General features: G+C 37.5%; 1 protein-coding gene across 6 annotated transcripts in view; it reads right to left on the bottom strand.

The window, feature by feature from the left end:
• LOC121425215 (myosin light chain kinase, smooth muscle-like) overlaps positions 1 to 26336 on the bottom strand; it is a 108300-nt gene that overhangs the window by 7323 nt on the left and 74641 nt on the right. For all 6 annotated transcript variants that reach the window (XM_041621226.1, XM_041621234.1, XM_041621242.1 and 3 more), the window contains 16 exons: positions 23906 to 24199; positions 23383 to 23464; positions 22561 to 22901; positions 21782 to 22240; positions 21127 to 21426; positions 20636 to 20734; positions 20048 to 20245; positions 19150 to 19501; positions 18553 to 18824; positions 9547 to 9663; positions 7752 to 8432; positions 2964 to 3245; positions 2322 to 2657; positions 1700 to 1790; positions 984 to 1187; positions 233 to 574 (listed from right to left, as the gene is read on the bottom strand). In XM_041621226.1, the coding sequence (XP_041477160.1) occupies positions 233 to 574; positions 984 to 1187; positions 1700 to 1790; positions 2322 to 2657; positions 2964 to 3245; positions 7752 to 8432; positions 9547 to 9663; positions 18553 to 18824; positions 19150 to 19501; positions 20048 to 20245; positions 20636 to 20734; positions 21127 to 21426; positions 21782 to 22240; positions 22561 to 22901; positions 23383 to 23464; positions 23906 to 24199 (4450 nt within the window). The remainder of the gene's footprint in view (positions 1 to 232; positions 575 to 983; positions 1188 to 1699; positions 1791 to 2321; positions 2658 to 2963; positions 3246 to 7751; positions 8433 to 9546; positions 9664 to 18552; positions 18825 to 19149; positions 19502 to 20047; positions 20246 to 20635; positions 20735 to 21126; positions 21427 to 21781; positions 22241 to 22560; positions 22902 to 23382; positions 23465 to 23905; positions 24200 to 26336) is intronic.

The following is a 26336-nucleotide window of genomic DNA, read 5'->3' as shown; positions in this document are numbered from 1 at the left end:
TATATTCTCATTGATTAAATTATATTTCCTTTTGACGCATTGAGAAAGAAATCGGGATAGAAACTGTCTGACCAGATAATTTCAGAGAGACAAGCTATCTGCATGAATCTAGATCGGATTCTGCCAGAAGATTTTGTTTTTACTAATGTGATCAGTGAAAAAATGCATTCCAAATACAGTTCATAATTTAATCAATAACTTGAATCATAACCTGATGATCTCTGTGACTTACAAGATATAGCAGATGACACCAACGCTCCACATATCGGTAGTGAAACCTATGGCATCATAGTTGATTACTTCCGGGGCTACGAACTCCGGTGTGCCGAACATGACCTTTGTGCTTTGAGCTGGATTGAATTCCCTTGCTAGTCCAAAGTCAATGAGTTTGATACGGCTACCCGTTTTGTCTATGCACAAGATATTTTCTGGTTTGAGGTCTAGATGTAGAATATTTGTGGAGTGCATGTGTTGTACTCCTGCGCATATCTGACGCATGAATTCGATGACGTCACTCTCCGTCAACCCAAAGTCGTCATCAATTACCCTCTCGAAGAGCTCTCCGCCGTTTACACTAAAATATCGAAATTTAGAAAGAAAAAAATAAAAGAAAATAAATCATATAATCCCGGTGGATGTCTCATCATCGCTTAAGGACAGTTCAGTTATGTCTCATATAGTTCTTACATTGCTGTAGATCATAATTAACTTTTTAAAAGTTATGTAACGACAAAAAAGCCCAACCTGTAATTCATGAAAAATACCAATATGTTTTGGAAAAAACAACATTCCCACCATCCAAAAAAGGTGGCCGCCGTGGCATTGAGTGACAGCTGTTAAGAGAGGACTCTTTCATTCATAAATACATCGTGTCTTCGATATATCATGTCTATATGATATGAGTAAATTTTCTTTATACGTATATTGTTTTCAAATTTTAATTTCATTCTTTGATCGTTTTACGAAGAGCTAAAACAACTTACATCTCGAGGACCATAATCATCTGTTTAGGCGACTCGAAAGCATCTAGACATTGCAGGAGTTTAGCATGGTGGAGCTTGTTCATGATCCCAATCTCATTCTTAACCGAGTCTTTGTCAGCGCTCTTGATGGTTTTAATCATCTTGGCTGCGTATGGCTTGCCAGTCACCTTATCGATACATTTATGGACTGTTCCGAAACGCCCTCTGATGGCGAGAAACAGACATTGCAAGAGAGGTTAGTGAAGTAAAGGGTAACATTGGGCAAAGGACAGTTGCTTATTTTTGTTAATAGATTCTCTGCTTCTGATATCAAACATTATATAGTATAGTCAAACTGTTGTTTTCATTTTAGAAAGTGTACAGTACAGTTTAAGCCAGTCATCATTTCTGATAGGATGGAATGAATATGCTTATTGGGTTACCTTAATAACTACAACAACAAAACTCTGATATTCGTCCGATTGGGAAGGGCAGCAAATGACTGGAATTACTGAAGAGAAATATATAAATTACAAATAATCGGCGGCGACTTTCGTAATATTAAGAAGCAGGTCTTTTCATTTACAAAATGGCAACCCACTCAATTCGACAGCTTATAATGGTTTAGGCCTATATAGAAAAAGCAAGAAGGGGTTACTAATAGTCACTTATTATCACCATCGGGTCATTCTCAGAATAGGTATATTCTATGTAAGAGATGAAGTAGTTATACTTACTTTCCGAGGACATCTTTGATCTGGTACTTTTCTGAAAATTCTCTATCCGGTTTGATGGTCACGTGACGGAATTCAATTTCTTCCACATCATCTAAACATAGGTCAAGGGGGAAAATGTATCATTTACTATGTTGTCAAATTATATTCATAGCAATGTTCATCGCAAACAAGGGAATATTTTTAAAGGATATATTCCATCCAAACATACACAGAAAAAATAACAAAAAAATACAACCAACCTCATTATGCAGAATAAATGACCAATATTCACTTTCAAATAGTTGCGTTTGAGCAAACAAATATCAAATCTAGATGCAGAAAATCTACACAGGATCTACTCTCTTCCTATTCTCTTAAATCCCAAAGAATATTATCAAACATAATAGGAACATACGGAGATTCTTTTGCAATTTAAGATTTGAGAAAAATGAAGGAAAAAAATGAAGAGAAAGAAAAATCCCCTCTGTAGATGTCCACGTCTTATTTAGATTTAGTGGACCTAATACCTTATATCACTTAATCATTTTCTTTGAGAACATGGCGCTTGGTCATGGTAAGTAGACATATCAACAATATTGCAAGAAAAAAAAATTGTTTCTTCAAAGAATCCAATCTTTCTTACTTTCTGTTACTGTTGTTCTCATATCCTTCTTCTCCTTCTTTTCAACAACTGTCAGTATACGATCGCTTTCTTGGCCTGGTTTGCTTATTCCATATTCATTCTCCGAGCTCACCCGGAAGAGATACTCAGTTTCCGGTTTGAGGTTGTCGATGGTGTGTGATGTGTTCGATACGACTTCGGCTTTTTGCCAATTGTCGTCATCGACGGTTCGCATTTCAATCACATAGCCAGTAATCCTACTACCACCGTCGTAACTCGACCCCGTCCACGAAAGCGTCAATGACTGTCTGTTTATGTTTGATGCGATGGGCTTGCCGACTGGTGGGTCGGGTTTGTCTGTAAAGTCCAGGAAAAGGAGCATAATTCTAAAATAACAGACAATGATGTGACATCGAAAAATCTTGATCGATATGATAGCACATTGCGTAAAAGGCATATTTCGAAGATTAGTATCTCTCATTCAATTCAATTCAATTTATTGCTTAACCATCGAATACAATGATACAACCCTGACCCTTTTCCAAGATCAAATCGCATATAATTATTTCATCATCCTCTGACTTTCCCTACATATTACACAGCCCCTAAAACATTTTTGAGTGAAATGAAACATGAAACTGTATTTTCATGAAAAAGTCCTACCTAACACACTAACGTAGATGGCAGCGTTATCGGAACCGAGGTCGTTTTCGACCAGCAGATTATAACGACCACCGTCGTCATGCGTCGCCTTCGACACCGTCAACGTCGTACTCGTGTCCGTATCATCAATCCGAACACGATCGTTTTCTTGGACCGTCTTGCGGTTCTTACTCCACATCACAACATCGGGCTCGGGAATGGCTACGAAGTGACAGGTCACGGAAAGGTCACGACCTGCCATGACCTGAAGAGTCTTAGGGGCATCCTTTATACATGCTGGGGCTGAAAGGTAAAGAGAACCGATTAGATAATAATTATTGGATAACGCCCCCATATTATTCTTTTACCCGGCCCCAATGAACAATCATAATATAAGAGACAATGGCAGTGGAGGCACCACTAAACGGGGGGGGGGGGGGGGGCAAAGGAACATTTTTGAAGAGAGCAAAGGCGGACAAAAAATGGGGGAGGGGGCAATTCCCCCCCCCCGGTGCCCTCTATAACACAGCCCTCTCAATAAATAACGTAGATTGTATATGCTCTATGTTTTTTTTTATACCTGCCGAAGTTGTTCTCTTTTTTGTCAGTGTCCAAACCAACTACGACATAAAGCAAACACACGTGAATATAATCGGTCAATATCCAAATGCTGGCTGATGTAAAGTGGTCAGTGTTAACATAGCTAGGTCGGAGCACTTAAAAAGAAAACAACTCGGAGCTAAACATTCGCCTAACTTGCCTCAATCGATTCCCCTTCATAAAAAAGAATATTGCCCAGTAGACTGTTATCTTTGCAAAGAAGCTGTAGCATGGCATTTATCGATCTATTCTAGGGATTGAGATAATGTGATCTATCGAAAAAAATTGTCTTGTTTAACACTAATGACTAAAATGAACATAATTATTGGAATTATGAACAATTGTCAATGAAAAAGGAAAGATAGAGAGGACAGAAAGGGAAACTGAAAGAAAAACAAGATACAGAGAACGAAAAAGCGAAATAGAAAGAGAATAGAGGGGATTATAAAAGAAAATTAAATCTCAATAAATCATAACTTGTAAAAACAACAAACGTGGATAGCATCATATATACAGAACAAACTATTGTATATAGAAGACCGGGTTGTTATGCGATGGTACGCCTATATATTTTAAATCAGTAAGTTTCTGTAGCTGTCTTTCATAAGAAAATCGCCAAAGGAAAACAAGGATCACATTATATTATTTATCCAAATAACAAATGCAATAATTTGGTACAAATAAACACTCATCTGTCCGTATCGATTTTCGACTCATACAACTACGTGATTCAAACTTGATTTGTTACAAATCAATGTCGTGACTCTTCAGTACCTTTAAGGTAAAATAAAAAGACAATAAATCCCTCCACGCGCTGTGTACCAAAGCACTCTAAGAATTGACTAGTGTTTACATGTTTGCATCCACGATTACAACCCGATAATCGACGTTTAGTGTCATCTTCTCAACATAAAAACTCACTATCCCCTAGTAGCACCCGTGCTATCATGAAAGGTTATATAAAACTACAATTTAACAATTAGCACCAATTAAGCATTCATAGGACAAAAAATGTGAATATATGTCAGACATAAACGAAAAAAGAATAAGCAGAACAAAAAAAAAGTTTGTGAATGAGAATTCAAAAGAGGGAGAGAGAAGAAAGGATGGGGGGGTGGAGGATGGTTGATAATAGAATATACGGCACATTAAAAGCAATGTTGGGGGGGGGGGACACTTTGGTATCAACAAAATCCAAAGGTGGACAACATAAGTTTGATTAAAAATTTGGCCAAATGCGCCGCGGTTCGGAAGTGTCGCAAGGAGTTGATGATAGAAGACCCGTTTTCAAAATGATTCCAGAAGTTCCGAAAATAACGCACAAAATAAAGCACAAGGAATAAAAAAAAATCCCCATAGTTCGATTTCATTTAGTCCGCCTAATCTGTCTGTACCCGATGATACCAGACGATTTTTACGGTATCACATTGAATCCTACCCCCTCAGGAGGCAGCTGACGCCACCTAACCCCTATTTCATATTTTGCCAATTTCTAAGAAAATTCGCCATTTTGGAGTCCTATATAGACAAACATGACAAAAGACGTTTCTGCTTTGCAGAAAAGTTTTCTTTCATAGAAAGATTTAATTTAAAATCAAACACGAAAGCAATACAATTTACAGAAAAGTCACTTTTTGTTGTTTTGTAACTCCTGGGAGACGAAAAGGTAGGATATGATTTTCTCTATCAATGAAGCTGATAGAGATTCAATGTGCCAGCACTTCCTTATCATGTAGCAGATAGAGAAAGTACTATTTTTGCATCAAATTGGTTTTAAGACAATGAAAGTGGTTTGCTATTTAGGAGAAACGTCTTTTTGCCTCAATGTGGGCTCCAAATTCGCAGATTTTCTAATAAAAAAAGGTGAAACACAGAAAAGGTGCTGGTAATTTCAGGAGCCCCTGACGGGGGTAGGCTTTGCTGTACCAGCAGTTCTTTATATGTAACTAATGGAGGAAAGACAACTCTTTCGTCTCCATATGGTTTTAAGACAGTGAAAAATGGATTGCTTTTTAGCAGAAATACCCTTTAGCCTCAGTGTGGGCTCCAAATTTGCAGATTTTTCCATGAATTTGCAAAATACGGAAAAGGGGGATGGTGTCTTCGGTTGCTTTTTGGTGTTATTTTATCCCAATATACATTTGGAGGTATTTTCCGAATACCTAAGCAAGTTAAGACATCAATATTGTCATGAAGCATATCAATGTTCTCGTGACGTTAATATATCCTCTTTTGTGTAGAATGCTGATATTTTACAATAATTGTTGATATTAATGACAAAACAGAAAGATATCAATACACGTGCAAATTCTTGCCTAAAAACATGGACATTTTGGCATAAATTCTTATATTTTTCAAAAAAAATATGAACCGGAAAGTCCAGAAAATGATTGCAATCGATTTATACTATGTAAATCGTTGTGAAATGCGTGTTAATATTTTTCCATCGTTTATGCGCAAAAAAATAAGAAAATAATTGATTTTCATGAAAATTCCAAGATGGCCGACAAAAATGGGGTCCTCTTGGCCTTCCGTATAGGATATGACCCGGCAGCAACACATTTTCTTGACCACTGATAATATTCCAACATGTTGGGACCATCAAACCTTATGTACCCGATCAGCTGAATAAACTCCCTGAGCCCCCGAACTATATGGTTGTATATACGATTGAATCTATTGTCGCCGGTGTCACGTCACATCGAGCCACTAATGACTTCAGTAAACTTCTCTAACAACTGACACAGTAACCTTCCATTGTATCAACAAGATGGGCAGGATGGGCTAGACATAACTTTCAACTTTTATACAGGGTTCATTCTAGGTTTTCACAAGAACATTTACTGGATTTGAGAATACCCCTTTTTTTCAAACACATAAATTCGAGGACTGGTAATGTGAAAAAAAACAATCGTATATTATTGAATAGGAATAGATGAAATATGAAATAGCTAAGGGTCAGTCAATGGAAAATATAAAAAAAATGAGCAAATATATTTGAAGAATAGCATCAGCCATATATCCTACTTCACATAATTATACACATTTAGAGTTATACGATCAATGGCGTATTTGAAAACATAAAAAAAATATTACAAACTAGAATAGGTCAGTTCATGGATAGATCAACGGTTTAATAATGATTAAAATGAATCGTCAACAACTGTTTAATTTGAAGAAATAAAAATATATATGTACAAAATAATTCAATTTTTAGTCATGTCTCGTGAATCTTGTGAATCATCAAAGGGGGGGGGGGGTGAAGTATAACAGTATAATGAGATGTACAATGACATTGTGAATGGCAGTAGTACATCTCTTTACGATCAGAACAAGACAGGGTGTGCATATGATAACATCATTGAGTCAATATTGATGCTAAGAGTGGGGGTAATAGGAGGTACACACACTCTCTTCATGTTGGTTGTTCTTATTCATCCACATTGCTATCTGTTCACATTGATCTTAAAAACTGAGCGTTTTCGCGCTGCTATCATACAGATTTTTCATGAATCATGTCTTCTTGTTTCCTTTTTTTACGAAGTAATGGATAGGATGCGATGAATATTAATGATAAAAAAGACGTTCGACAGGCTAACTAATAAAAAGAGGCATTTTCTGTCCGAAAAATATAATGTCAGTAGACTTAAAACAGAGAATAATGGTTCATACGATGATACTCAATAAAATCAAATCGTCACAAAATCCCTCAAAACTTTCATCAAGTTCATGATATTAATCCCCAGCGTTTGACCTTTCAAGGGAAATTTTTGTCCGGCAATTTGATATTTCGATGGTCATAACTATGTATGTGTATTTGCACGAAACAATCAACTTTCCTTTTTTATTATAACTCTGCCTTTGAAATACTGTACATTCTCTCATTTTGATATATCTTTCTAAACTCATATTGGATTAAACGTTAAGAATATGAATCATCAATTATATAAAGTTGAGCTCTCCGCCTCTCGGCCACTTCCATAAACGTCAGTAGGCCTAAGTCAAAAGAAAATGAAGTGCCTAAAGCTAACGTCACTAAGAAAAGGAAGATAAAACTTTCTGAATATCTTGAGAGATTTCCTTAGACAGTCTAGAATTATGGAGTCTAATATTTTATTTTCTCTAAATGTATTTTGTAAACGCTTCCGTCACTTTAGGAAATAAGCAGTACATGAATAGTGATAATAATAAATGATATTACAAACTCACCTTCGACGATTATTTCTGCTCTGCTTTCCTTTGTTCCAGCTGAGTTGACAGCCTTGCATGTGTATTCCCCTGCATCTTCAAGTCCTGCTTCCTTCACAATCAACACTGCCACCTCATCATCAGGAAAATCCAGTTTATATTTCCTACCATCCTTCAGTTCTACCCCGTCTTTGTACCAGTATATTTCCGGTTCAGGTTCTCCGACCACTTTGCATTTGAGCATGGCAGAGCTCTCCTCCAGGACGGCAGTGTCCTTCAACGGCTCCAGGAAGCTAGGTGGATCCATTACAGGAGCGGTGGAGCCTCCTCCGTTCACGATATCAGCAGTGTCAGGGGCGGGATAGTCCGAGGAACTTTCGGTGTTATCAAGCGTGGACACTGAAGCGGATTCCTCGGTGGACACCGACGTTTTGTTGAATGATGATAGAGATATCTCTTGCACTTCAGAGGGGGGTGAGATCATCTCCTTGTTATTGTTTGTGTTCGTGTTGTGTTGTATTGGGGCTGGCGGTGAGGGCGGTGTTCCGTTGACTACCTTGGATAGCCTGACGTTGAAGGTTGACGCTACCTTGTCGTGAGTGCAGTCACTCTCGATAACGCAGCGGGGAGTGTCGTTTGGTCGAGGTAAAGTAATAACTGGTTCCTCTATAGATAATCCCTGCCCGTTCACATTCTCTTCATCTACAAATTACAAGATGACAAACCACCAAAATAAATTTATAAATATATTTGATAAACATGAATATATCTACATTCAATTATTTTCAACGTTAAATATGATTGACGAAACCCCTTTCCTTCACTGCAATTCTTTCCACAGACATCTGCTCCTAGCCTCGTACCATATGCCTACTGTCTTCGATAAATCTGGGGCTGCTCTCCAGGTAAAGACAAAATGATCATCTCCTCATTTATGTTTTCAGAGTTTAATATAAAACTTCTAGGGACATCCTGAGGCACTGGCTGTCAGACACGGTCTATTAATCCTTGTTGATGGTAAACCTCATTAACCCCACGCTAATTCACCCCAGCGTGCCACCTTCTCTACTGTATTACCTAGTCGTTCAAAGGTTATTCGACATCATGACGACATTATTTTAGGTCATCATTTTCACTTTTCAAATTCTCTAGCAGTGTTAGCCTTCCAAAGATTGACGAGAAATAGAATTCTATAATATCGCTACAAATTTATGACAATTTCGAGTGTATACATAAATGACCGTCTTCGCTGTCGAATTCATCATGTTCAACTTGATTACACATGTTATTAAATAATGGTGTAAAGCAGATTTAGAGCAGAATTTAACTTATTTGTCTGAAAAAGATCAAAATGACCAGTTAAAGAGAACTTGTTTGATGACCGTGACTCACATAAAAACATAAAGAAACATGGAAACTATTGAAATTCAGCAAACATTTTGCAACGAAAAAATGACATAGATACATATCAGGCATAGAAATTGTTATTGTCCGTTAACCCTAAAATTGCCGGGGGGGGGGGTTGAATCAAGAACAGTCCTTTCGCATCGGGTTTACACATTATGAATGTATATTCATATAGAGAGAATGACAACAAAAGTGATGACTAATTTATGCAGAAAGGAAATTCATAAATATTAAACAGCGCTCAGGACCTCAACTAAAACTTGATAATTATGTAGAGTAATTGCAGTGCTTATTAAAACAACATTTAATTCGCTCTATGCGCCATATAGACAAGTTAAACATAAAAAAGATTTTTTTTTCAAATCACACATTCAATAATAAAGTACAGATCTATAATAATAAACATTACCTTGGACAGTCAGTTCTGCGGTACAAGATACTGTTCCGACTCCATTGGTTGCAGTACATGTATAATCACCCTCATCCTCAGCGAAAGCTTCGGCTATGAGGAGCGTTGCTACCGCATCTAAACAAAAAAAATAAAAATAGATACAGCTGAGAATCACCTTGTCTAAAATCATCATGATAAAAGAGATCTTAACCGCATTTTATTTCCCCATTGAATAGGTATGATTGCTGTTCCGCACGACTGCCGTAACATAACTGAACAAATACAAAATGACGCTTTCTGAAATTTTAATTCGGGAGTATTAACCTTTAACAAGTAAAAAGAAGTGCCAACAATGAAAAGCATAAATACAATCTCGTATTGAAATATAGATCCATTAACGATTCCAAATGATGTACCAATTTAGTTTACACGAAAAGATACATCTCCAATCTCCCTTGCTGTTAAAATGAAGGTATGAAATTAATGGCTCAGACAGACTTATCCTTTTGCATTCACATACAGAAATAAGATGTCAAGAAGAATTATATCCCTCTCTCTACAAGCCGCCTGGAGAAAGAACTATGGAAATTTAGAATCCCATTAACACAGAAGACTTCACATTGTGCATAGTCTTTTCAAAGGAGTTTTGTCATTTATTTTCTATACACTCGACAGTCGACGCACATACTTTATCATTGTACACATTAATGATAATTGCATAACGATTGTCTTAAAAAGCTAACGCCTGGGAGAAATAGATTTGAATCAAATAGCCTGTGTTTTATGGTATACAATCAGTTAACATAAAAAAATGCGACCTGCAAAATAAGTTTCGATTATCTATTTCATATTGCTAGGTTCAAACCATAATGGATATCTACCTTTCACTATCATTTGATAAATGTCAGTTTCGTTTGAATCCTCTTATTAAAGGGAATCCGTATTAATGGATCATAAGACCTGAAAGCGGGGTAAAAAATTACTTTCATTGTAGCGATTTATAAATAAATCAGGTCACTTCAAATCATGTGGTTGGCAACACAGGAGTTGAACATTGCAGAAATTAACCAATGAAAGTAAAATGTCATGAACATGATAAATGGTGACATGAAAATAAGGAAGTAGAATCACGGGGACACTGCGGAGACACTATTTGCAAACGTAGATTTAAAACATGCATGAATGGTGACATAGTGAAATTTAACTACAAAATCACATGCACATAGTATTGAGATAGAGAATAACTTAAAATCATATCCTATTTGATGATTTGTTTACAGACCGGCAAGTAATGACGCGTAGCCTTGAAGCGCGACTAATCATCCCCTGTGTCTCAGACTAAGCTCTTGGATAGACGTGGTTGCGTCCGGACGTGTTGCGAATTTCGCGCTCGCTCGATATTTTTACTTTATCTTTGGAATTTTGCCTATCTTTGGATTTTTGCCTATAATGGATTTATATTATCTGGAATAGGGACCATTCTAGCTATATTTGCTATACCTCGGACACGAAACTGGTAAGCAAACATTTTGGGCTTTCTTTTACACTCGACTAATACAGCACTTGTTTGATTTTCAAATTTCCCGCCAAATTGGCACATGCCAATAATGGCGGCAAAGTATCCACATCCTCTATTTCGGGGAGAATCTGAATCGGGTACCCCCTACACAGATCCTGAAGGGGAATTTCAAACAGTAGAAACGTCTAGACGAAAGAAAAAACGTAAAACTAGAGAAGGAAGTGTTAGTGTAGAAAACGTATCTATAAGGAGTGGCTCGTCGGGTGAATCTGACAATGAGTTCCAATTCCGCACCCCATCTGCAGAAACAAGAAACCAAAACCTGAAAGTTCTCATTATACCAATAGATCGTGATAAATCATTAAAAAATGTTAGCCTATCAGTTGTCATTAGAGCTATCGAAAATTGCTCAAGCCTTTCTCCCGAATACATAAAGTCTACTAGAAATGGAATTTTCGTGAAATGCCAAAATATCAAACAGTACAGACGAATCCAGGAAATTCAATCTATTGGAAATATCCCAGTAAAAAATAAATAATCGTCCAAACCTGCAAAAGGGAGTAATTTCAGGAGTACCAACCGAAATGACAGACCAGGAAATAATAGCAGAATTAAAAAGTCAAAGAGTTGTAAACGCCAAAAGAATATTGAGAAAAAATCCCAGAAAGCAAGAGGTTGACATGGAAACACAAGGTGGACCTACTACTTCCCCGACACGTAGTGTTATTTTATTCTTTGACACACAGTCTCTCCTAAAGAAATAACAATGTGTTTTCAAAGAATGGAGGTGAGGATGTTTATCCCCCCTGTCAGTAGATGCTTCAACTGCCAAAAATTTGGACATACGGCAAATACATGCCGTGAGAAACAAAGATGTGTAAGATGTGGGGAAGCACATAATTTTGATGACTGTACAAAAAAGAACTAAACAATTGTATCAATTGCGGTGGTCAACATTCGGCGGCGTATAAAGGTTGCGCAAAAGCCAAAATAGCGAATGAAATCCAGAAAATAAAGGTTGTGAACAAAATGTCCTATGCACAGGCAACCAAAGCTTTCTCAGAAATTCAACAAACGGAGGCTCAGATCCCAACAATACCGACTTCGGTGCAATTCAATAAAATCAAAGTAAACAATAACAAACCAATTACTGTCCAGGCACAAATACACAGGAATCCCGATCCCGTTGAACCCAATCACCTTAAGCTACCACAAATACCATCACCCACACATAATCAGATCCCCACACAGTCGTTCTCTAATATTAGGAAGTTCAAGACCCCACGCCCAACACCAAAAGAAGAAAATTTTCTAACAGCAGCTAGCAATGAACAACTTGTTACTTTCTTTGCCAAATTACTCATGAACTTTGCAAAAGACCAATCAGAGGCGGAAATTATCTCTTTTATCAGAACAGCCGCGGAACAATTTCCAGCACAAGCAAGCTAATAAGTGTTATTATACCCGCGCTCGTCATTTTACAATGGAACGCGCAGGGAATGCAAGGGCACGGTGATGAACTTGTTAAATATATACATTGTAAAAGAGATGAAATTATCCATTTAATATGTTTACAAGAAACATGGTATCAAGGTTCTCAATCAATACATATTCCTAATTATACTTGTTTTTCTAAAAGCAGAAATTCCCGAAGAGGAGGGGGATGTGCATTCTATATCCATAACTCATTGGATTACGAATACATATCTCTAAATGTAGATTGCGAAATGCAATCAATTAATATACACATGGGCAAGTCCTTTATTACAATTATTAATTACTATAATCCATGCGAAAAACTAGAAGAAGACGATTTAAATTTACTCATTCAAAATGTCAAGGACACCTCTAAATTATTGATAGTAGGAGATTTTAACTCCCATAACACTCTATGGGGGAGTGAGAAAACTGATAGCAACGGTCATTTAATTGAAAACTTTATTACTCAAAATAACCTCGTCATACTCAATAATGGTTCTGGGACTCGATTAGATCCACATACAGGAAAAATATCTTGCCTTGATTTATCCATCACCTCACCCTCTTTAGCTATTAATTGTGAATGGCAGGTCCTATCTGACAAATGTGGCAGCGACCACTTTCCCGTCAGAATTGATTTGCATCTTAAGAAAGCCCCAACCATGAATGATCCAGATCACTATCCAACCAAAAAGTGGTCTTTTAAACATATGAACTGGTCAAATTTTCGAAAGAAATGCGAGGAACACTTTAAAAACACCTACCCTGATACGAGTGCATTGAACGCTTCAGAAACCTATGACCTTTTCATAAAACTAATCACAAGCGTTCTGGAGGAAACTGCCCCACCTTATAAAAAACACAAACAAAACCCAACTCCCTGGTGGACAAAAGATTGCACCACCAAAATAAGGGAACGAAATAAAGCAAAAAACAAACTGAGGAAAAATCCATCCCAACAAAATTTGGAACACTATAGAAAAAAGAAAGCAGAAGCGCAAAGACTCGTTAGACAAGCAAAACGGCAATATTGGCGGGAACTGTGCTCTAAATTTAACCGGTTTACGCCCCTAACGATGATATGGCGCTCTGTAAAGAGACTAAATGGTTCACAAACTAAACCAACCAATAAAATGCCAGTTCTTCACGCAGACGGTAAGATAATTACCGCAGACGAAGAAAAGGCAAGCGCATTCGCACAAAGTTTCATATCTGCGGGAAAAAACAAACCCCATAACAAAGAAGAAGAGGAGATTAATAAAGAATTTAATGATCTCCCATTTAAGGAAATGGACGGCAAACTTGCCATTAATGAACCTTTTGACATGACAGAACTAAATTATATCCTGAAAACGAAAAAAGAATCAACGCCAGGGGAAGATAACATTGGTTATCAGGTATATAAGAATCTTCCAACGAACGCAAAAGAAGCCATGCTTATGTTAATCAACAAAATATGGGAATCCGGTGAAATTCCACCCTCGTGTAAGCATTCCATAATGATTCCAATTTTGAAACCAAATAAAGACCCCACATTAACAAATTCATACCGCCCCATTTCCTTAACTTCTTGCCTTATGAAAATAATGGAAAGTTTGGTAAAAAAGAGACTCCAGTTTTATTTGGAAAAACATAATATACTATCCCCAATCCAGAATGGATTTAGAAGGGGGCGTTGCACCTTAGATAACATTATACATCTTGAAAATAGCATACAAAAGAATCTGGAAGTCGGTACGAAGACGATAGCTGTATTTGTAGACCTAGAGAAAGCGTTCGATTCATTGTGGACCAAAGGACTTTTAGTCAAATTAGGTAAAATTGGACTGAAAGGCAACATACTTCTCTACATCTATAATCTTCTATCGCGTCGTACTTTCCAGGTCCGAATAGGAAAGCAATTTTCTCCATGTATGGAAATTAATAATGGTCTCCCCCCAAGGGAGTACACTCAGCCCAGAGTTATTCAATATAATGCTACACGACATTCCTATTTCACCTAACGTGTACAATCTGTTATATGCAGATGATTGCGTTATCTGGAGACACGGAAGTGACTTGAAAGAATCTAGCGAATATATTCAAGAATATCTAAATGAATTGAACAATTGGTTTTCATCATGGGGATTGAATATATCTCATGACAAAACTCGTCCAATGCTATTCTCACGTTCAAATAGAGAAGAACATTTCAGGATCACTTTGAATGAATGTATTCTAATTCCACAAAAGGAGCACAGATATTTAGGAGTATTATTTGATAAGAGATTGACATGGAAGCCACATATTGATAGCATTGTTCAGAGATGCAAACAAAAAATAAATGTACTTAAATGCATTGCTTACAGCCCTTTTTGTAACAGCGCTCAGGAAACCCTCCAGGTATATAAAGCCATCATACGGTCACTGATGGATTACGCATGCGAAGCATACAACTCTGCAACAACAAATGTAAAAAATATTTTGAACTCGATCCAATATCAGTCACTGCTAATCTGTGCTGGAGCAAGAAAAGGAACTTCTCTTAGAACATTACAGGTAGAGCTTGGGGAGATGCCTTTAGACATACGTCGGGAAATGCTAAGTGTCAAATTGAAAAAACGTATTGAAAGTATCCCAAACCACCCTTTGATGGAGGACTTGAAAGACTGTTGGCAATTTAATATACAAGTGAATCAAAATACTCGGGAACCCTTTGGTCAAAGAGTGTTAGTATTACCACCGATTTTATCATACAAGATTGAGGACATGTTTATAACAACACCAATTCCAAAGTGGCATTATGAGACCACATCAGTATCAAATGAACTCAGTGACCTTATTTCCAAGGCAGACAACCCCTTGCTCCAAAAACAGAGAAGTATAGAACTTATTAATCAGAAGTGGCCAAACCACCTACAAATATTTACGGATGGCTCCAAGTCTCCAGAGACGGGCAGGGCAGCTGCTGCTTTTTTTATACCACGCTTTAATTATGTAGAGTCCAAAAGACTACACAACAATACATCCTCTTACAGAGCAGAATTAGCTGCCATTATTCTGTCATTATACTGGTTAAACCAAATACAGGTACCGGGATTACTCACAGGAGCGGTTATTTTCTGCGACTCTCTTGGAGCACTAGAAGCTTTGAAAAACAACAATGAAGAACAGTTTATTTATGAGTGTTGATGCTCCAGACACAACTTCATCAAAAAGGAATACATATTTGTTATGAGTGGATACCTGGGCATTGTAATATCACTGGTAATGAAGTGGTTGATAAGGCCGCCAAAGGTGCGTTAATACATCCCACAATTGACATCCATAATAAACTAAATAAAAGAGAATCAAATAGTTTGATCAAATTTTATTACATGCAAAAATGGCAAAATAGATGGGAAGAAACTGTATCCCCCTTAAAAAGAATCCAAAAAAACGTAGCAGGAACTTTTAAATGTTCCTTGAACCACAAGAATAGTGAATCCATTTTGCACTGTCTAAGAATGGATAATATTGGATTAAACCAAAACCTATTTCTTTTCAAAACACACCTAACTGGATTATGCGATTTTTGTGGAGTGCCCGAAACAACAAGACATTTTTTAACTGAATGCGCAAAATATATCATAGAAAGAACAATGCTGTTAGTGGATACAGACTCCCAAGAGGCAGCAGATCTCGAGGGAATCATTATCTTCATCAGAAGCTTCACACCAGAGAGCACTTGTGTCTTTCGTTAGAAGGACACATAGACTCTCTTATTTTTAAGTTCTCTCTGCAAAACATATTATAAGATAAAGCGCCTGTAAATAAATGTATATAATGTGTACATATGTATGTAATATGTTTTATTTTGTTTTGTTATTTTCTTTTCCTCTGTATAAATTTACTTGTATTTGGCTACTGCATTTTGAAGTTCCTCTTGAGTCTATGTAAACGGGTGTCACCCATCTATGAATCGATAGAATATTCCAGATAACATGTTAAACATGTAACATTTAATAATAACACATGACATTAATTGCACCGAGCACAAGCCCAGAATGTCTGCATTAATTAATTGTGTCCTTATATTTGGTTATGGTATACCATACAACATGTATTTTATATTAAACACTTTTATTGTTCTCTTTTCAAACTTCGGAAGGAGAGGTCTGTTGACAGGCATCACACTGTCTTGATTGGGTATTGGGGGGGCCTAGGCAGTGCTTGTTTTTAATAGCAACCACGCGCATGCTGAGAAGCCCGTTCAAATTACTGATCCGGGTTGGCCAGAAAATACTATTCAAACAATCAAGGATTTGTGATGAGCCGCCTTTCACGATCTCATTCAAATTTACTGAAAGCAGCGCTAATCAATTCTGCGTCAAAATTTTATAACCACAAAAACGACAAATTGATATAGGCGTAAATATTCATATCTGAATGACACGCGCCTCAAAACCCAAGCGAACAACAACAACAACAACAGCGATCCAATAAAGACATCGTGTAAGCTTCACACATGGTTACACCCCTCTACCTCCCCGAGGGGGGAGAAATCACACCCCTGCGGGGTTCCCAACCTGCCAGTCCTATATTGTGATATCACACGCCATTTGAATTAATATTCTTCTACATCAGGCTTAGATTAACCTGCCAAAGTACAACTGCAAATCAATCATCATATAAGTTCAATTCGAGTACCGATGGAAGTAGAATCATGTAGAGACCACCTTTGTGAGAATCGGTACAGTTCGGGCTCTCGCTGGAGGAAAATGGCGCCGTGTTAAAAAATAATCTAATTCATTACCAACATTTAAATAATATTATCGGTCACACAGACAGTATGAACTGAAATCTTATCAATATGATAACGAATGTTACTTGAACTAGCCTGAGAAATATCTTATCCTTTAATACTTGTTTTACAAGTTATTTTTGTAGAAAAATTGATACCACTATTCGGAACTTCTATCCTGAAGATTTTGTAGGTTAGAAAGTTTATATCAAATGCTATTGCATTTTATTTGACAATTGGGTCGCAACAGATGGTGTATTGTGGACTAAAATGTTCAAACCATGTAAATTGTTTTACGCCGTGTTTAATCAGTCCAATCGTCATCCCCAACCGTAAATTATATTAATTTTTAGACTCGACACCCATAAACAGTCAACAATCTCATCAATTCGCCCTTAGGTTTGCTATCAAATCATCGACATCTACATCTTTAAACGAACTTAAAAAACATCGATAACGATAAAGCACCTTGGTCTGCCTCAGTAAGAAAGGCAGTGAAAATATTTTTTTCCTATACTCGTCAAGCTCACCTACAATCTCCACTACTAAACTCAAAATAAACTATCGCAATAAACTTTCAGAAAACCTTAAATACCATTATCAAATATCGAGGTCCCTAAACAAAAACTCCGCAATCAACCAATAATCTCAACTTTAAAACGAGGCATATTTAGTAAAATACGTCCATGATTACACGTATGTTCACGTTCACCATCGGAAGCACAATAATAATCAAAGATAAAGTTAAGAGCAGAATTCTGATTTCTTGCACAAAGCTCGGCCTAATTTGGGTTAACGAATCTTCTTTTAAGATAAAATTCATCAAATTTAGCCTACATTGTTCAGGTACAATCATACTGAGAAAAAATAGGTGGTTGATCGTAAAAATTGATCATTTTATGTCTTCTAAATAACAGAGTCACTAACATTTTGACAACAAACCACTACCATGATACGAGGGAAGTTTTTACTTTCCAACAGAATAGTAATATTTTAGCCACTACAAACAGATATTTGTTATCATTTAATATTACCGTACCTCATAACGAGACAAGCTTTTAAAATCATGAAAAGGATTATCCTCAGAACATAAGAGAAAAGTCTCAGAACAAAGTCGATGTTGGTTAAAATATAAATATAACTTGAGTAAAACAAACTTGCATGTAATCCATGTGACAATTTTGATAGGTCTATCTTCGGAACCTACCTTGTGATAAAAATAAATCAGAAAGTGTATTGATGTCACGGAATCATCATGTCTTACCTTTATAGCTCATCTGGAAGTACTTGGATTCTTTGATCTCCTTTTTATTCGCAGTCCAGATGATGGTCGGCTCGGGGATGGCATCGACATGGCATTCGAAAGTCACAGACTCGCCTTCAACGACCTCGATATCTTGTATAGGTTTGATGAAGACGGGACGCTTTCTGGTGTTTACATGGCGTGTCAATACGTGACGGAAATCCACCTGCTCCGCTTCGCTCTTGTCGCTCGACACGTTGTTGGGTGAGTTGGAGATGTTCTGGAGGCGAGGTCTGCATGGTATGGTAGAAAAGGTGAAAAGTCACATACATATAATTCTTAAATAAAATTTCAATTCGATGAAATATACTTTGGGCAAAGGAATGGCAATAACATGAAACTATAACCATATTTGATAGTGTCAAATCAGTCTACACTTCGGTAATCAAAATCACGTATTATGGATGTTGATACAATTTTCGTTTTTTTGCCATGAATGAAACCAGATTTTAAGAGAAAAAAATAAATCGCATTATGATTTTTGAAATATTTGTTAATCCCCAATTATTAAATCGACTCGAATAGTATCAATTTTTGCGTTATTAAAAAAATAGATACCTTGATTTGAGAAGGGACCTGAAATCGGTCTGTTCCTCTTCCAGAGGTTTAACCACCACGTTCACACTGCACTGCTCTCCTCCATACTGATTATGCAAGACGCAAGTATAACTACCCGCATCGGTAGCTAGAACTGTCGGGATATTCAGCGAACGAGTCGTGCCGGAGATACCCGAAGACTCCATCTTAAATCTTCGTCCTGGTTCGATAGATCGGCCATCTTTGATCCAAGTGACAGTTGGAAGAGGTTCGCCGTCGATCTTGCAAGAAAGGGTAACACTGCTTCCTTCGTCGATGTTGATGGAACGGGGCTTTTGAACGAACTTTGGTGGGCAGCCATCGATGTCACTCTCTGTCGAATAAACAGAACATTTGGTAATCTTGATGAAATGTCGCAAGATTTAATTCTTTTTTTTTGCCGAGTAATAAGGAAGAAATATCCCTGACAATAATACAGTATTTTGTTTGATTTTGCCTTCTGATCAGATCATTCTGACGTTTTGCTGTGAAGAGCTGCAAGTTCAGAAGCTTCGTTCGATTCTAGATTCCGTGGGAATGTATATATATTTTGCTGGCCATAAAAAACCTTCTTAATATCCATGACAAAATGAATGTAAAAAAAAAACCAATCCACCTTTTCCCCAGAATAATATTGTTGATTTATTTGCAATCTGGCTTCCTGACCGGTTTTGTGGTTGAGCATGATTTCTGCCAAGTTAAGAAACAATAATTTCATTTATAGATTTCGTCGTGTAGTCTTAATGATATTTTCATGAAGATTAACTAATATTTCATTCTTTAATCATTTGTATTTATTTCACTAGTCTTCAACTATCAGTATAAACTCAAGATGGCGCTCTAAACTCTTAATGTGAAGTACACATAAACGTCAACGTACCTTGAACGAATACCTTGCAAGAGCACTCGGCCGAACCCGCCGAATTAAAGATCTTACAGGTATAGACACCAGCGTCATCTGGATAAACCTCAGCAATGACCAAAGATAACCTATCTCCATCTCGAACAAACTTGAAATCATTATCTTCTTTTATTTGCTCCTTGTTAAAGAACCATTGGACGTCAGGGTCAGGTGAACCTTAATTAGAAATGATATTTCTGAATATTTTAAATTCTGATTACATGTACATTTTAGATAACTGTGTCTGCTCGAACAGAATCAACTCAATCTAATTGAAGAAATTGGATCGAAACACTTCAACTTGTATAGTATTGTTGATCAATATCATATTATACTGACTATAGCAAATGAAGAATTTCAAATGTTATCGTAGCTCTCAAAGAATCCATTGAATCTCACATGTAGAAATAGGATTCAAATTAAATCGTTAACACTGTCAATCAAACGATACTTCACCATCTTTTGAAATACGCTACATTTTATCATTTATTGAAAAACAAATTATCCCGGTTTATTGGAAAAAAAACATGAATGAAAATTAAGTTGTTCAAAAAGGGTAACAATTACCTGCGACTCTGACAGGCAGTGACAGTGGGCTTCCATCAATGGCTTGGATGTCTTTAAGCTTCTGGACGAATTCTGGCATCGTTGATTTGGGGGATGCAGCTAAAGAAGAGAAAGTAAGAAACAGAAATGAAAACTCCAAAAACGACTAGACAATACGACAAATCACGTGCCTTGAAACATAATTATTTTTGTTTATATAATCAAATAAAACGTTGTGATTGCTGTAGCGACGATTGATTAAATGTTAAAATTTATAGATCTACGAATGCAAGATTAAGCAACTTAACATCCAAGACGTTCTAGAAACAAAGACTGATGGCCCCTTCTTAAAAATCTTTGACAAATGCAGGAAATAGGAAAGATTGAACCTTTGCCATCTCCCAGCGAATGCAAACTCAGCATCTGTTGGTCGACTACTTCAGTTCCTTCCTTCCTTTCTTTTTTTTTCTTTTTCTATTGGGGGGGGGGGGGGTGTAATAAATTGAACATACCTTGAACTTTCAGAAAGGCACTGCATGATGTCTCTCCCATATCATTCTTGATCGTACAAGAGTATTCTCCTTCGTCTTCCGGTAAGACCTCCGGTAAGCACAGAGACGCAGTCTCCCCTTGGTGGTGGAGCTCATACACCTCATCGCTACCGACGATCTCCTGGTTGCGATAATACCAGTGAACGCTAGGGGGCGGTATACCTCGAAGCTTGCAGGTGAACTTTGCGGATTCTCCGTCTCTCACGGCAGTACCGCTGATCTTCTCGATGAATTCAGGTATTGTACCCTTTGGGGCAGAACCTAATGTGAATGAATTAATCAAATTGCATTATTGAAAGCATCATTGATTAGATAATATATTTGTAAACCATTCGCTATAAAAAAATGTGTATCATCAGTTCTTATCTTGTAATTTCCATTTTATGTTCTTCATCGTCAGCTGTAATCAAGGATATGAATCATTACAACTTCCTTTATCGGACATGATCAAAAGAGACTGATGGCAACATTGGTCAATAAGTAATCATTTATCTCACAATGAGCTTATTGTAACTACTTGAATATTACAATGTGCCTCATTCTCAAACGTTCTTTTTTATGTCTACATGTTTCCTTTGACGTCTTAATTACGTTTGGGAGTCTATGAAGAACTTACTCTCTACAGTGAGTCTGGCTTCGGCAAGCTTCTGCCCAGCCAGATTGGTTGCAGTGCAGACATACACACCAGAATCCTCAGTGGTCGTATCAAAGATCTCCAGAATGAACTCATCCTTTTCCTCATAGATCTCATACCGCCCCGAATCACTCAGGACAACATTGTTACGACTCCACGTAACTGTGGGCTTGGGATCACCCACCACGCGGCAGTTGAACTTGGCAGAGTTGGGTTCAGTAATTGTCCTCTGGGTTGGTAGGGCCAGGAACTCTGGCGGTATCCTAGACGGTGGCTGAAAGGCTGTAGGATTGGTGGCGATGGGTTCTGGGATGAGTTGTTCTGACTTGAGTGACGGGACGTCTTCTGAAGATGCTGCCTCGTCATGACGGACATCCGAATAAGACAATGAGTTCGTGTAAGGAGCTGGAGGAGGAGGCTGCTCAATAGCCGTTTTTGTCCCTGAAAGAACAAAGTAAAAACGTATCAATCAATTGCATTATTTTTAAGCAACATTAAACAACCAACAAACTTTTTTTTATTTGAATTGCCAGTCCAATGCGAACAAGTTGTTGCAATACCTGTCTCTCGTATACATTATATATTATTGCCATTTACATTCTTGGATATTCTCGAAATATGATATTCATCTATGTCCAAACTTCAATATACTTTCAATGAAAGTAAACATAAACCTATACATAAACATATCTCTAGCTTTAAAATGTAGACGGTATCCACATGATTTGGCAACTGAAACCGAAGAAAGGAAACGTATTTACTGTTGACGGTAAGCTCTGCCCCAGTCGCCGCTTTGCCTGCAGAGTTCTCGGCAGTGACCGTATACAACCCCTCATCCGTTGGCTGAAGATCAAAGATCTCCATGATAAACTCTCTACCCTCATCATAGATCTCAAATCTTCCTTCATCCTCCAGGATTTTCTCATCCTTGGCCCACGTGACTACGGGAAGGGGAAATCCCGAAACTGAGCAGCTGAATCGTGCGGATTTGCCTTGGTCTGCTGTCACCGAGCTGGGTCTGTCCAAGAATTGAGGGGCGGATACTGTTGGCTTAGTTGCAGCGGGTGAGGATACAGCGATGGGTGGCGTCTCGGTCACAGAGCTGCAGAAGAGGAGGATCAAATTTAAATTGTTTATAGGATCAATGAAATATATCGTCTGATGGCAGGCACTGTAACAGTAGTTTGAAATAAAGTCCAAACAACGATTTGAATTTGGAGAATGGTCAATGCAAGAACGTGATCGTTATTTCATGGTGTATTGGCCCTAGTCATTGCACGAATGCAGACAGATCGTAGGATGAACATTACTCTTCTCTCATAAAATGAAATCAAAATAAATCTTGAACGATCGGAATACGGATTCAGTGAAGGGTATCAGAATCCATATTAATTTGGGTACATGGTAAAGGCAGAACATCTTCCTTGAAAACATTTAAAAAACGAACAGGGGGATTCAATCTGCACGAAATCTTCGATTCCATTAAACTACTATTCTCACCGTTACAATGAAGAGTCGGGCAACCAGTAAATACGATTTAGGATATTACAGTTCTTATAATTACTAGTTGTAAAACTACCTACCTTGGTTGTATATCATCCACGTCTATATGAAGAGATCCGTCTATCAAACCGTCTACTTCACTCTTTGACGGAAGGTCGATTTCTGGGAGATTTGAAGAAGAAAATGAATAAAACACATGTTACAAAATAATCATTACGCTCATTTATTATCTTTTAACTACACATCGTGTCATCTAGGGTGTAAGCTTCAAAGCTCCTTAGTGTATGAGTCTGAATGATGTGGAATCGGGGTGCCGTGTAAACATGTCCAATGAAAAATGTTGATTGAATAAAATCTACCCTAACTTTTGAATTAATCGATCGATCGATACTTTAAGAACTCATGAATCAGTTATCATTAATTACACTTTTTTAACGCATTGATTTTATTATTCACAAGGAGGTGCTTTGTATTAGCAAAACTTACTTTAAAGGACTGAATAATGGTTTTCCTTTACATTGGTAGGCCTACCTATAAACTTAAAAGCAAGGTTGGCAAAAATCTTGTTTCCTTGTTGATGACTTCCTACTATTGAAAACTCACCTACAATAAGCTCAGCAGAGCTGGACACCTGACCGTGCTTGTTCTTAGCAATGCAGGTATAGATGGCATCATCATCTTCAGTGACGTCATCAATGATGAGTGCATGGATACCGTTGGCACTCTGGGTAAAGTGCACGCGGTCACTCTCCTGAAGGGCTTTGCCTTCCTTGAGCCAGCTGGTCTCGGGGGCAGGGGCACCGTCCAGCTTGCACTGAAGCCGGCCGTTAGCACCGGCCTCGTGGACCTCGCAGTCGGACAACTTCTGAAGGAAGAAGGGAGGTCTCTTCGGCTTGGCTGTGGAGAGTGGAAGAACGAAAGGGAGAGGCGGAGACAGAAAGGACGAACGGATTTTCGGGAGGAAATGAGAAAGTGAAGAGAAGATTCGAGTTAATTCCAGACGTTTTATCGCATTGAAGGAGGAAACCACATTCATATCAAGTATCAGAAGGAAACAAAATTGAATTTGTCTCATGTTACTCCTTTTTCTTGATCGGGTTGATCGTTTGTATATCATATAAAGGAGGTGCCGTGGCCGATTGGTCTAAGGCGCCTAGCTATACATGGGTTCTATCCCCGGCCGCGGCACCTTTCTACAATGCTCTTTTATCCTATACTTTCAAATAAATGGAAATGTTATATACATTATTGGTAACTAGGTGTGCATTTGTTTCTTTAAAAAAAAATATATATATAAAAGTCATATGTCCATAGAAATATTAGTCATACACGACGTGGTCTGTTTATCCATAGTTTCACAATTATTATTAGCTAAAGCACTCTTTATAAAATATCTGTTAAATATCAAGGGAGCTCTTCTGTACAAAACTTGGCACATTAACGGAAAGTACGGAATGGATTGCATTTTTGCGAACCGAGTAATTATAGAAAATAATTAACATAATTCTCCTTCATTCGCGATGTTTTCTTTCCACGTATTATCATTCTGTCATGGGATATCTGTCCAATCTAATGAGACATGGCTTGACAGTTCAATCAAAGTCATACACCTTCCACCCTTCTCTCACTATTCTTCATTCTCAACTCAAAACATACCAGCTTGTGTGCCGCAATATTCTGATATTACTAGTTCCATCGCATAATGGTGACCTATTTTTTTGGTATATTCATAATATTTTCATGCTCGTGAGAAAAGTGCATTTGCCTTAGTACCCTTTCCGTACGATCAATGCACAGCTCATTGACTTGACATCCATTATGATATAAATACCATACCCCAAGCACAGTAAACCATCAGGTAAAGTTGAAGGATATTTTGTGCTGGAAAGGTATTCCGACTCAGATCTTAATTTCGATGGACTTCTATTCAAATTCATGAGGTTAGGGCTATGATTAACCCAACTGATGGCTATTAAAGGAATAATATATCAGAAAAAGGCACTATAAGCAGGTTAAAAATAAATATGGATTTGGTGTTGTATTTATGAATGTTTGTTCAGCATGCGAGGCTAGTATGTTTGTGACCTACTCGGGATTTCTTTAATAACGTTTCTCATTTTGTTTAATTCATAGACCATCTCCATTACAAAACATTTAATTGTTATCATGCACCATAAATAGCATTAAATTTAATAATTCAATAAGACCTTTTCCGTGATTTTTTTCATTAACATTATTAATTTTCTATAGGAGAATGTTTATCCTTCTTAAGGTTTATCACATGTCGAGTACAATTGAGTTATACGTGACACCGTTAACGACAATAATGGGAGCAACGATGTCGGATTATGTAGCGAATATCATCATTTCATCGACCAGAGCGATGTCTACAACGCTCGTTAACTATTCTTAATGAGATCTCTATGGCTAATAGCGGAATGTTGATGGTACGTCAAGTGTTTTATGACCCTACTAACAATCTCTTGTAGACATTCTTGGTCAACTGACTCATCCACCCGAAACAATACAAAACTGGATGTAATCTCAGAAAGAGGGGGTGTTTTCATGGTTTAACTATTGTCCATTCATCGGTCAGTCTGGGATTTTCCTGTCTGCTTTGAAGACGTGATTTACTAATTATTTGATGAATAAATCACGATGTGGTGTTCTGGTAATGCTGATGTGTAATCGCAGAGTTGTTCTTTCGGGTGCCTTTACAAATATTTTGTGGGGAATCCTGAGAATTATCAGTTTAAAGTGGTCAAAGAAATGAGTCATCCCTTGTGAAATCGATATCCAGCCTCCGTATTACCTCGACAATACAAAAACTCGGAAGTATATAAATGATAAGATGATAATTACGGACAGTGATTACGGATAAAAGAGTGATATTTGTTATCTCTGGCAAAATGGGACGTTGACCATTGTGGGGGTGAAAATGGCGGGAAAACAACCAGACTCGTCACTTACTTTCACTGATTTCTATTTTCGAGGGGCAAAACAAAGACATGATCATTACCAAAGAGTTTCTGAT

The sequence above is a fragment of the Lytechinus variegatus genome, chromosome 1, assembly GCF_018143015.1.
Source record: "Lytechinus variegatus isolate NC3 chromosome 1, Lvar_3.0, whole genome shotgun sequence".
In the NCBI taxonomy this organism is placed as follows: Eukaryota; Metazoa; Echinodermata; class Echinoidea; order Temnopleuroida; family Toxopneustidae; genus Lytechinus; species Lytechinus variegatus.
This window is presented reverse-complemented; position numbering and strand designations above follow the sequence as displayed.